Below are 12,966 nucleotides of genomic sequence, written 5' to 3'. Positions count from 1 at the left end.
AGACAGGGAACACAACCCCTATTCACAGACAGACCGTGGGGACTTCTTCTGACCACACATCAGAGTTCCTTGTTCAACACCTTTAGCTCAGTTAAGAATCATCCAGAGATAAGAGTAACCAACTCATCCCGTTTTTAATACTATAGTCCTCTTTCCTGGGAACCTCTTATCTGGGTGCAAACCAAGACAGTCGGTCACTGTACTAAGACAGCTGGTTAAAACGGAATTCACAGAGACTCTGATTTGGTGGGTGTAGGTGAGGTCTGAGAATATGCATTTCTAAGAAGCTCCCAGGTGGGCCACACCATGAGTAGCACTGTAAGTCTAGCTCCACCTCAAAGACTTAAGCCAGAATTCTGCAAGGGTGGGGGGAGGTCATACTGAGAGAAGTCTTCCACCAGTCTAGATGGGCACATGGCACAGCTATGGGAACAACAAGACAGGGAGAACAAGCCAAGGGAAGGGAATTCTCCAGGACAACAGAAAGGGCACCAGGCCTCTGCTGGGGCCTGCAGGAGAGTTATGTCAGGGATAACTCTGCATCACGTTGAAGATGACTTTAGCTGAGTGTGGTGGTTGATGCCTGTGATCCCAGCTATTGGGAGGTTGAGGCAGGATGATCACAAGTTCAAGGCCAGCCTGGGCAACTTAGCAAGACCCTATCTCAAAATAAAATAGAAAGGACTGGCGGGGGGTGTAGTTCAGTGGTAGAGCGCTTACCTAGCATGTGTAAAACCCTAGGTTCAATCCCCAGTACTACAAAAAGAAAAAAAAGATGACTAGCTCTATCATCAGCAGGCTTAGTACCTGAGAGCAGAGAGGTGGCCACCACGTAAGGATGCAGGGGTCCCCAGGGACACCCAGAATTACCGGCAAAGAAACAGGAAACTAAGAGATTCCAAAATCTTAAAGGAAGAAAAGTCCCATAGTTACAGAAACTAACTCCTCTAGACCTGCCACCCCTGGCTCTCCACTCTGCAGTGACCAAGCTAGTCAAGCCAATTCACAGCTGAGTTGGTGGGTGTAGGATGACAGGATGAGACAGGTTTGGAGGTCTCAACCGAGACTAGAATTGTCTCTTGGTTATTGCTCCCTGGTTATGTGACCCTCCAGTTTTAATCCATCCAAAGGAAATGGTGTTGTCAAGATTAAATGAGAAACAGAAATGCTGAAAAAACTCTAAAGCACTATGCAAATTACATGAATCATTACGTCTATTTCCATAGACTCTTATTATTGCTAGAAACAGTCACAAAAGATGCAGGGCTTGGTATGTGGCACAGTGGCTAGGAGAATGGGAGCTATCATTCTGCCACTTACTGGATGTGTAATCCTGACAGTCTCTGTGCCTCAGTCTCCTGTAAGCCTGTGAAATGCAAAGAATATCAAACCTACTTCATGCAGTTTCTGTGAGAATTAAAGAGTAAATGAGTGAATACATGCAAAACAATTAGAATATGATACGCAATGTTACACCACCACTCAACAACTCCACAACTCTGTTAGTGAAGGTATTAACTCCCTTGTTAGCTAGTCAACTCCCAATTATGCTAATGGGAACACAATGGATACTCTTGATGCAGAAATCCAATGCAATATCTTTGTACGAACAAATGCCTACCTAGGACAAATGCTTACCTATTCATGTGTATTCATTACAGGAACCATAATGTTCTAATTTACACAATCACTCCCTGCCTTCCCCACAGCCTCCCAGCCCTCTGGGTAATACCTGGCACAGAAGTTAAAAGTTCAGCTTTGTCACCCTCTCAGCCTGCTCACCTGTCCCTTCTCTGCAGAGCAACCAAGAAAACCTGTAACTTGGGTCAGGCTGGGGCTGCCATCTCCCTCTTTGCCTCAATACATGAGCAAGTATTTAAATGTACTTCTGAGATATCAGCTGATGGATTGTAACAGTAAGATGAAGAGATGTTGCTCACAGTCATAGGAGGAAGGAAGGGCGTCTAAAAGCACGACGGGAGTGCCCGAGCTTCAACCTGTCCTCACCTAACCGCCAGTCATTCACAAGGAGGCCAAACCAACCTACTGAGCAACCTGCCCAAGATTCTGCCCCCCAAATTTGTGGGCGCCTGTAGGAACATCAAATAACCTGAGAGGAAAGTCAACGGGGCCCAAAACACTAGGAGAAAAGTCATTCCCAACTCATCCGTGACGCTGTATAACACTGCACTGCTCTTAATAGACTGCCCAAATTCCAGAGATGGAAGGAACTGGAGAAACTGACATTCTCGCCTCTCCAACATCCTAGACAGGAAAAAAAGAAAGAAAGAAAAGAAACAGAAACAAAAACTGTAGCCTCTGCTTTAAACACTCCCCTCCCAAGAGGGAGAGCAGCGTTACTCCCTCAGGCAATGTGGTCCCAGCAGCCCAATTCAACCATCGTGGCTTCCCACCCGACCAGGCCCAGGATTGACACCACACAGCCAGAACCCTTAACCTTTCCTGCTGTACAGTGGTTTTCAGGACCCACAGCTTCCTTTTGCCATCTTCCCTTCGCTTTCTAGTGTGACTAGGATCAACCAGCAGTGGGCCCCACACCTGTACTCCAGACCAGAAATCTGCACCCCAAGTGCCCCCATCTCAGGCTGAGTCTTAAGTTCACAGCCATTCATGTCAGGCCCCACCCCAGGTTCGTGTGCTGCCTCACTCCTGATGTGCTCAGGCCAGCTGTGCGCTTTTTTAAACAATTATTATTTTGGAGGCTGGGGGTTATTGGGGATTGAACTCAGGGCACTCAACCACTGAGCCACATCCCCAGCCCTATTTTGTATTTATTTAGAGACAGGGTCTCACTGAGTTGCTTAGCACCTCACTTTTGCTGAGGTTGGCTTTGAACTCGTGGTCCTCCTGCCTCAACCACCCCAGCCTCTGGGATTACAGGCATGTGCCACCGCACCCAGCTTAATTATGTTATTTATTTATTTTTATGTGTGCTAAGGCTCGAACCCAGGACCTCACACGTGCTAGGCAAGCGCTCCGCCAATGAACTACATCCCCAGCCCTGTGCACTTAAAAAAAAAAAGAAAAATCCCTGGTACTCAATTCCTTTCCCCTTTGCAGGGCTGAGGCCAACAGACAATGGGCTACCTTGAGCTTCAGACCCCAGAAGCTCAGTTTTAGATTTGACAAAGATGAGGATGTGCCCAGGGCCAGGTCCCTGGAGGTAGAAGACAGGCCACAGCTTCATCAATTTAAATCTTGCTCCCTTACTTAAAGCAACATCGAGTCACTCCAAAACTATTTGCTCTCTCCATTTCTTCTTTTTTCCCCTCATCTCCACTCTAAGGAGTAAATATGCTGCTGTAACTCATGGAGAAGGAAAGAAGACCAAGCTTGTGAAAGCACAATTAGTACAGACAGGGGGCACCCTAGACTGTGAGGACAACTTCCCTGACCCGGCCCACCTTTGCTCCCCAATGCTTCTCATGGCCTCTGCCTGGCCTCTCTCTGGCCTTCCCCAACCCCAGCCAGACCTGACCCAACAAGTCCCACAGCCACTCCCAGACTCAGAGCAATGCCAGAGAAAGGTTAAGAAACAGGACTGACTGGTTTCACCCCTCCTCACCCATTCCTAACCTCTGGATTCCTCTGGGGCCTGGAACCCCACCCACCTACCAACACCCTACTGCTTTCCCAATAATGCTTCTTGAAATTTCCTCATGCCCTAGCACCATCCCCAAGACATCTTCCGTACCAAGTGAATGTAATTCAGCTCATGTGACCAGTGAGGAACTGAACAGACAAACGGACCATAGCCAACATACATAAAAATAGAACTTGGGCCCACCATGGCAGCCATCCATCCAGGAACTCAAACCACCATCTCTGTTGCAATTGCCCCAAATAGACTTATCCAATAATGGCCATAAACTTTGCCCCCATTTCCAACTGAGGAACGACCAGAGAAAACCAAAAGCCCCCCTCACAGTCACACAGGCTCTCTGTTGCTAGGAAGCAGCCTCTAGCTGCCCCAGGCTGGACACACCAGCTGCCTTCCCTCAAGTCTCTTAAACTCTCCCACCCCCTTGCCTGCTTTGGAGACTCTGCCAAACACAAGTGCCGTGGCTGACTCCTGTCCACAGCAAGCTCTGATTCGACAGCCTTTGCAGAAGAGGCTTCCTTTGCATGAGAATGAGAACTCCTTTGGGTGGTCTTTATTTCCAGTCACACTCCCAGTTCAAGCCACAGGGCTCCCAAGGCGTGGCCAGGGACCTCTGGTGCTGCAGAGAGAAGTGTGTAGCTCCAGTGGGCCTCCCGGAAGCAAGACGACCGGGCTAGTTTTGAAACATGAACAGCTCTGAGGAGATGGCTGTGGCAGAAGGAAACAGCAGTTCTCCATTCTCCTTCTCCTTCCTTTGCCTTCCAGAGAGAAACCTCTCCTGTTTAGAGCCCAGCTTTACTTGGTCTCCATTAAAACCTCATTGATTTCTGCATTTTCAACTTTTCTCCCTCTCCACTGAATAATTCCTCTCAGTCTAAAAATGTACTTCAGTCGGCTTTACTCCACCCAAAAATCTTGCCCTGACCTGGCCAGCCAACCAAATGGTGCCCTCCTCTTCCTTCTGACTTCTTTGAAGAGTGCCCTGTAGCCAGAGTCTCTGCCCTCTGCATCTGGTTCTCACCCCCACTGCTCTGCTAGCTCTGGGTCACTGCTGGCCAGGGTCCCAAATCCAAAGCCTCCTCCTCAGCCTGCAGCTCCTGGCTTCCCCTGCTCTGGCCTCCTCTACACCATGTGACCCCTCCCTCCCTGTCTACCTCCGACCTACCTTGGCTGCTGCTCCTTCTCCTCCACTCCATCTACCATCTAAACTTGGTCTTCTTAATCTGGTCAACCTCAAGGTTTCAAAAGACCTTCAAGCCTGTGCCACTTGCACATAACTATTCAGACTCCCTGTTGATTTCATCTGCCCAAAAGCCATAATAGCACCCCAAATTGAGGAGCTTCAAAACAATCATCTTAATTCCCATTCTTTTCTCTCCTTCCACAGAACCATCTATCCAAGTCTCCCAGTCCCAAAACCTTAGTGTCCTCTTTCCTCTTCTGTGCCCTTGCACCTCATATCCATTGTGAACCCCTTCCTTCCAGAACACTCCCACCTTCTCACCCACGCCCAGCCCTCTTTTCCTGCTGCCATTACTATGGATTCCATCCTCAGAACTGCCAGGCCAGAAACCCTAACAACTGCCTCAGTGGGCTCCAAGCCTCCAGGCTTTCTCCCCCACATAGTCCACTATATGGAAACCAGTCATACGTAAGACCAGGTTCTCCAAGGCTGGAAGGGAAAGGAAGATAGCTGCATAAGGACAGGAGGCTCCATCAGGCAGCCCTGCTTCCCATTTCCCCAAGTTCACCCCACAGCCTTTACGAAGTTGCCGATGAACTGGGGTGTCTATGGGGGGAGAGCACATGCCTAGCATGCCCTTGTTTCAATCCCCAGCACCACATACATAAGAAGGTAGAGATGACCTTGGGTAGCTACCGGCTGTCTCCAGTCATCTTAGCCTAGCAATTCAGCAGGGCATTGGACAGTTTCCTAGGCTGGAGACTTCACAGGAAGATCCTGGAATAAGCTCCCAGACTCTTCAAGTTTTCATGTGCCCTGTGGGAGACCAAGTCGGGAAAGGGAGGAAGAAAGAGAACCAGAGCATCCGGTATTACCAAAAGTCACTCCAGAAAGTTAAGCCATCAAGAGCGACACCCACCAGGGAAGGCAAAAGTCCCAAAGAGAACTCAGGGGACAGAAGACTGAGCCACAAACTCCTCACATGGAAATTCCCTTCATTTCAGGTTCAGTGTTGGTGTTACTAAGGAAACGGGGCAGGGCGGGGTGGGGGTGGGGGGTCTTTATACACACTTTTCATATCACTTCCTGTTCAAAAACCTACAATGACCTCCAATGGCTTCCCACTACCCGGAACAGCTGAGTCCAGATGCAGTGGCCTGCCAATCGCGGTACTTGGTCTTCTGGTGAGATCCAGGCTGCGTTTCCACTCCTATTCCCATCCATCTCCTACAGACCAAGAAACGACAGGCCCCATCCTGTGTGGCCCCCGTGGGTGCTTCCTCCCGTTGTCCCTTATCGGGAACTCGTTTGCGGAGAGCTGTTTGCGCTCCCTGCCAAGAGCTGGGATGCCTTTTCCTCCTTTTCCAAAACCCAATATTACCAATCCTTGATGGCCCAGCTCATGGGGCGTTCGTGATGTCCCCGCCCCCGACCCCCAGCTAGACTTGATTGTCCCTGTCCTTGGAGCGCCCACGCCTCCTCAGAGCACTTGCGTCATTCTGCCTTCTATCACAGTCATGCTGGTGAATGTCACCTCCCCTACTTGTCTGAATCCTCTCTGGTACAGTAACAACCACCACGCTCGCTCGGTGTTGCGTTCTGCGGAGGAGGAGAAACAACACCTACTACTCCAATTGCCTAGAACTGGATCTTTGGCTTGTCTGCCTCCTCCAGATTACGAGCTCGGAGGCGACCAGACCTGCACACTAGGCACGGGGAAGTATTCAAGGGCCGTCTAGTCAGGAATGAATGAACTCTTCCTGCAACTTCCTTTACGCTTTCCTCACCATATATATTTAGCATCCAATTCTTCAATGAGGTGAAAAACTTAAGGAGTAGAAAGTATAGTGCTTGGGGTCAAGAATTAGTTGTGCAAAAGCCACCGCAGAGCCGGAAGCCTGACCGTGCAGCGGAACTCCTCCCAGGCCCTCCTACTCCGGGTGCGGCTCCTGCGGGGTAGCGCTCCCGCCCAGCCCCCACCTTGCCACACGCCCCGGGGCAGCGACCGGTTCCCCAGGGCGCGGGTCAGGCGTCCCCGCGGCCTGGGGCTCGGGTGGGGAGCCCCTCCTGTTTCTTCTATCTGCGCCTTCGTAAAGCCAAAACGCCGGAGCAAGTCGCACCTGCGCTCCACGCCCCGACTGCGCGTCGGCCAGCCCAGGGGCGGGGAAGCGTTCGGACGCGAGCGCCTCCTCAAGGGTCCAACGGGGGCCTCACGGGGCCCCTGCGTCGCGCGCGTCCCCGCCCACACTCACCCTGGGCGCTTGGCGCTCCGGTAGTGCCGCGGGCCATGCAGAGCAGCAGCAGGAGCCGCAGCAGGCGGCGAGGCGGGCGACCTGAGCCCCAGGGCCCCCGGCCCATGCCGCCGCGTCCCTCCCGGCGCGCCCGCGACTCCCCCTGCGGCACTGGAGGCGCCGAGATAAGGCGGCGGGCGCCGCGGGGAGGGGGCCGGCCCAGTGGCTTCCGGCGCCGCGCGGGGAAGCGGAGGGCGCCGCGGGGTCCCCAGGAGGCCGCCTGGGAGCCCGGAGGACGTTGGCTGCACGGTCGCCGGCGCTTTCCGTCGTGCACCTGCTGAGCGCCGGGGGCACGAGGCAGGGTCCCGCCCTCTGGCCTTTACTTTCGGAAAGGGGGACAGACATTCCAAGGGGAGTCCCGGAGCGTGCTAGGGAGGAGGCGTCCGCGGTGCCTGCGTGCCGGGGACGCGGGGAGGCGCCCCCCTGGGAGGCCACAGAAGAGGGCGCAGGGCACAGGGAAGGAGCCCTTCGGGACGCGAGAGGGCGGGAAGTCGCGAGCCCAGGCCACACCGAGCTAGAGACGGGACCAGGTGACGGGGCAGAGAGAGCCCAACTGTGACAGCCAGACGGCTGGCGGGAGTTCCCGCGGCCGAGGACACCCAGCTTGGGGCGTCAGGGAGGAAGGAAGGAAGCCGCCTGGATGAGGGACGTGAGCGAGGACGCTGAGCCACGAGAAAGGCGGGTGCGAAGGGACCGGGACGAGAGCGTATTCTAGAAATGTGGTCGTGGTGCCGGGTGTGGTGGCGCACGCCTGTAATCCCAGCGACTCCGGAGGCCGAGGCAGGAGGATCGCAGGTTCAAAGCCAGCCTTAGCAACTTAGTGAGACCCTGCCTCAAAAACATTAAGGGCTGGGAATGTGGTTCAGTGGTTAAGCGCCTCTGGGAAGAAATGGGGGATGGGGGACCTCCTTAGGGTGGTGACCTGATGTTTGGAGAGAGACATTAAACTGCAGAAGTAAATAAATCCTCATAAGCGAGGTGGAGGAGGGTGCTGAGAAGCTGTAACAGGGAGACACTTATCTGGGAAGGCTCTCTGTGTCTGCTTTGTGGGATGGGGAGGGGTGCACGGCGGTCTGGGCCCCAGCTGCTGCTGGAATCCAGGCAGTGCAAGAAAAGCTGTGGTAAAAGGGAAAGAGAGAAAAAAGAAGAAGACAGTGCCTTGGAGTTCGGCATTGGCAAGGGAGTGAAGAGTAGAAAATGAGACATGTTCACGGCGGAGTCCACTGGATTTTATGACTAATAGGTTGTCGGGAAAAGAGAAAGAAAGAAAAATTACAGATGTCCTTTAGCTTTATGGTCTGGACAACTGGGGTGGAGTGTGGTGGACAGTGGTGGAAGACGCTGAGATAAACATCCAAAAGGGGATGCAGCTGGGGTAGAGCAGGCTGCAGTGCGAAGGAAGATCCAGTGTGAAGGCTTTGAACTTGTGACGCCTGTGGGGCCATCCAAGTGCCAGAGCACCCACTACTGCACCCCATAGCCCCACTTGCTTTCTCTACCATGAGCTTGCCTTAAATCTTAACCACAGAGAACACAACCATATAAGGGCTGAACTTGTGCAGCCTTAAAAATAAATTGTTAAAAATAAACGACTAGACTCTTTTGTAGCAGGCTTTCTTGCAAATTATTTTTGTTCAACGAAGATAGGGACCTGCTTTGGAAAGTAGTAGATGGGCAGTTTGGGTTTTGCAATTATTTAGATTAATTTTTTGCTAAGCTTAGCTCTCTATGAACTTGGAAATTTAGAAATTGTTGCAACAAATATGCCATTCATTTGAGACATTTCTTGACCAACCTATACCTCCATCCCCACGGTACCTACCCCTCGGCACAATAAATTCAAATATTTATGTATGCATATATACATTTTAAAGTACTTTTTAGTTGTAGATGGACACAATATCTTTATTTATTCACTTTTATGTGATGCTGAGGATCAAACCCAGTGTCTCACACGTGCTACCACTAAGTGACTCTACCACTAAGCTACAAACCCAGACCCTACATTTGTTAAAATTGGTGATGTCAGGAAAAATTGTCCAAACTTGTGAATGGACGAGAGAAATTTCTGGGTATCCTTTCAGTGGGGCATTGTGTTGGGTGCTGTCTAGTAGACATTCAGAGATGCTCCTACCTTTATGAGCTTGCTACTTACTGATTAGGCTGTTTCTGCTCTGTAAGGGTAGAAGTTAACTTGTAGAAAACTGATGACAATACCAAAAGTTCTCATCTATAACAATGAAGATGAATGTTTTCCAGAAGAAATGTAAGTGCCTCCTGCCTTTGTCTTACATAGCAGCTGGTTAACCAGTTTGAAATCTATCAGCAAATCCATTTCATCATTCTTGACTTCAGATTTTCCTTTGAACTTTAAGATCTTACTAGTTCTTCTTTGAAGTCAATATCTTACTGAGTTCCTCATTAATTAATTAGTTGAACAGAATCTCAGGTTTTAATTTTATATTTGCATGAGTTATGTTTTTAATTTTTTAAATTTTACTTTAACACAAAACATTCCATAGTGTACATTAGATTGAGTTATTTTATGGACTTTCTTTGCTTTCAAACATTTTTGTGTTAAAAAAGTATCATTGGGCCCTTCTTTCTTTCTTTCTTTCTTTTTTGAAATTTTTGTTACTGGGGATTGAACCCAAGGGCACTTTACCCCTGCCATTGGGTTCCACTTACCCAATGGTAAATTCATTGAATCACATGAAAGATTGATCTCCTTATCAGTATTTCTCAAAAACATTAAAACAATATTGATGGGCTGGGGATATAGCTCAGTTGGTAGAGTCCTCGCCTCACATGCACAAGGCCCTGGGTTCAATCCCCAGCACCACCAAAAAAAAAAAAAAAGCAATATTGAACAAGTATAAATTTGGAGCCATGAGATTATTGCTGAGAAAATGTTTGGCTTAAAAAAATGTTCTCCTTTTGAGAGAGAGTGGTTAGTACACCAACATCTTTTAAAAGAAGATAAGTAGTAAGTTCTTTCCTCCACAACATCTGGATTTTAATGCATCATCAAAGAATTTTGACTTGGTTTCAAGAAGGCATCTTCAGTCCCGAAAGTTCTTTCTCCTTCCTTCCCTGATCCTGGTGAAATGGCCAAAGATACACTGTGGTACATTCAGTACTTGTTTGTTCCAGGTTCCTGTCACAGAACTCCTGAGACCTTGGGCGTTTCCTTAGTATAGGACTATCTTCTGTTATTCATAATGGTCCCCTTTTATAACACCTGAATTTATGAAACAGTTGGGGACTCCCATGAAAAATAGGACCCCTTAAGTTTAAGGGAGTAAAATCTCTCCTGGAGGTGTGGGGAACGGTGAGACAGCCAGGCTAGTTCTTCATCTATGGAAATTAGGAGTCACACAGTGGACCAGTTTTCAAACTGTGGAATTAAGATAACGCAGGTGGAGAAGTCAGCTCAGCCTTCTGAAAGATGTGGTCAGAAGAAATGCCAAGAAGCTAGAATCAGACAAGACAAGGTCACTGAAATCAAAGCCACTGAGACAGGAAAAGCATTCGCCCTGTTCTGAAAATAATATTAGGAACTCTTCCGAATGATAAAGAGCAAATTCCAAATGATGAGGGGCAGAAATGTGTAGAGTAGTCACTGAAGCAACCTCTGGTTACCTCCACCTTAATAACATGGTATAAAACAACCCTAGTGGTTCAGAGGCTGAGGCAGGAGGATGGCAAATTCAAGGCCAGTCTCAGCAACATAAGCAACTTAGTGAGACCCTGTCTCGAAATATAAAATAAAAAGGGTTGGGGTTGTGGCTCAGTGGTTAAGTACCCCTGGGTTCAATCCTCAGTTAAAAAACAAAAACTTAGACTGGAGACTTAGACTGGTAATGAGATATACATTTGTGAATGTGATGATGAGAAAGAGCACAGGCACGGCTAAACCCTACCTCTACCCATGTGACATCAAGGAACTAGTTCCCTGCCTACACCATAGATGCTGCAAAAGCTATGCGCCTGTGTCCTTTGCTCCAGGCAGCCTGGGATTTCTGTCCCCCACATGTTGCCTCCGTTATGCTCAAGTATTATAAGAAATAGCCTCACCTGAGCACGGTGGTGCATACCTGTAATCCCAGCAGCTCAGGAGGCTGAGGCAGGAGGCTTGTGAGTTCAAAGCCAGCCTCAGCAGTCTAGCAAAGCCCTCAGCAACTCAGTAAGACCCTGCCTCAATATTAAAAAAATAAATAAAAAGGTCTGGGGATATGGCTCAGTAGTTAAGCATCCTGGGAAAGAAGGAAGGAAAGAGAGAAGGATGGAAGGAAGGAGGGAGGGAGGAGGAAAGAGGGAAGGAAGGAAGGAAGGAAGAGAACAGTCTTATTCTTCTGATGGACAGTGTAAGAACCCATTGAGTAGGTGACAAAATGACTTATTTGGGGCCTCTAGAAAGCTCAAAGATGGGCCTTATCACCAGAAAGACCAAGTGATTAAAGGATTGGAATGTTAATGATTGGAATGTTCAGCCCTCCCCACCAAATGTCCGGAATGAGGGGCCAAAGATTAAACTCCATAAAACTTTTTTTTTTCCTGGATCTGGGGATTGAACCCAGGGGTACTTTGCCACTGAGCTACACTCTCAGCCCTTTTTATTTTTTTTTTTTATTTTGAGACAGGATCTCACCAAGTTGCCCAAACTGGCCTAAAATTTGCAATCCTCTTGACTCAGGCTCCCAAGTCCCTAGGATTACAGGAGGGTGACACTGTGCCTAGTTCCAAGCTCCACAAAAATTCTTGAACAAAGATATTTGGTAGGCTGGGTGTGGTGGTACATGCCTATAATCCCAGCATCTTGGGAGGCTGAGTCAGGAAGAATACAAGATCAAAGCCAGCCTCAGCGATTTAGCAAGACCCCACCTTAAAATTAAAAAAAAAAATTAAAAGGGCTGGGGATGTGGCTCAGGGGTTAAGCATCCCTGGTTTCAATCCCTGGTACCAAAAAAAAAAAAAAAAAGTGAAAGAAAAAAAATATTTAGTAAATGTAAGGGGAAATAGTTAAACTAGTGGAGGTACTGGAGTGTGGTCTGCCCAGAGAGGACACGGAAGCTCTGCTTCCCTGCTGCCCTACCATACCTTGCCCTGTGCGTCTCTTCATGTGACAGTCATCTGTAGTCTTCGTAATATCTTCTATAACAAACGCAAGTGTTTTCTGTGTTTATTATAAAAGACAGAAACCATCCTACCTAGCAAATTGTTCACCCCCTTATGGGAACATGGACAGCCCCATTTGTAGTTGTCAGAAGTACAGGTCACAGCCTGGGACTTGAAATTGTCATCTGGAGTAGGGGACAGGCTGGTGGGCAGTCTGTCTCCAGGAGTTCGTGTCACAATTGAATTCAATTACAGGACACCCAACTGCGGTCTGCTGGAGAATTACGTGGTACTGTTAAGTCTAACTAGGTTTGGGTTTTAGAAGCCTCTGAACCAGCTAGTCTGTGTGCCATACTGCAGGCTAATTTAGCATGTAAACAAACTGAGAACCTCGCTGAGGAATTTGCCTTTGTGACACATAGCTCACTCACAGCTGAGTGTCAGTCGATTGCAGGTGGCCAACTGCTCAAGCCACGCTCTCGCGTAGGGCAACCCCCAACCTGGAACCCGTCCAGCTGTCTCTACCTCACTTCTGTTTTTTGTACCGCACTTCCCTCTTCCTTCCTATAAATGTTACCCAGTCCCTGGCAGCCCTGGAGCTCTGAACCTCTTCTGGTTCAGAGGGCTGCCCAATTCTCGGTTCTTTGCTCAATTAAGCTTCATTTGTCTAAAATTCTTCTTTTTAATAGTATGTGGAGGAAAACTTGTATTCATCTGGTCACGGAAGTATTCTGTGTTGAGTGTGAGGAAAT

General features: G+C 49.0%; 1 protein-coding gene across 1 annotated transcript in view; it reads right to left on the bottom strand.

Moving 5' to 3' along the window:
• Positions 1-7,337, bottom strand: part of Susd1 (sushi domain containing 1) — a 108,822-nt gene extending 101,485 nt beyond the window's left edge. Inside the window, exon 1 of the mRNA XM_047525848.1 lies at positions 7,058-7,337. Coding sequence (XP_047381804.1) covers positions 7,058-7,163 — 106 coding nt within the window. The 5' untranslated portion in view covers positions 7,164-7,337. The remainder of the gene's footprint in view (positions 1-7,057) is intronic.
• Between the last annotated feature and the right edge of the window lie 5,629 nt (positions 7,338-12,966).

Source organism: Sciurus carolinensis, chromosome 14 (genome assembly GCF_902686445.1).
Source record: "Sciurus carolinensis chromosome 14, mSciCar1.2, whole genome shotgun sequence".
NCBI classification, from domain to species: Eukaryota; Metazoa; Chordata; class Mammalia; order Rodentia; family Sciuridae; genus Sciurus; species Sciurus carolinensis.
Note: the sequence above shows the minus strand (reverse complement) of the source record. Positions and strands in the feature narration are given on the sequence as shown.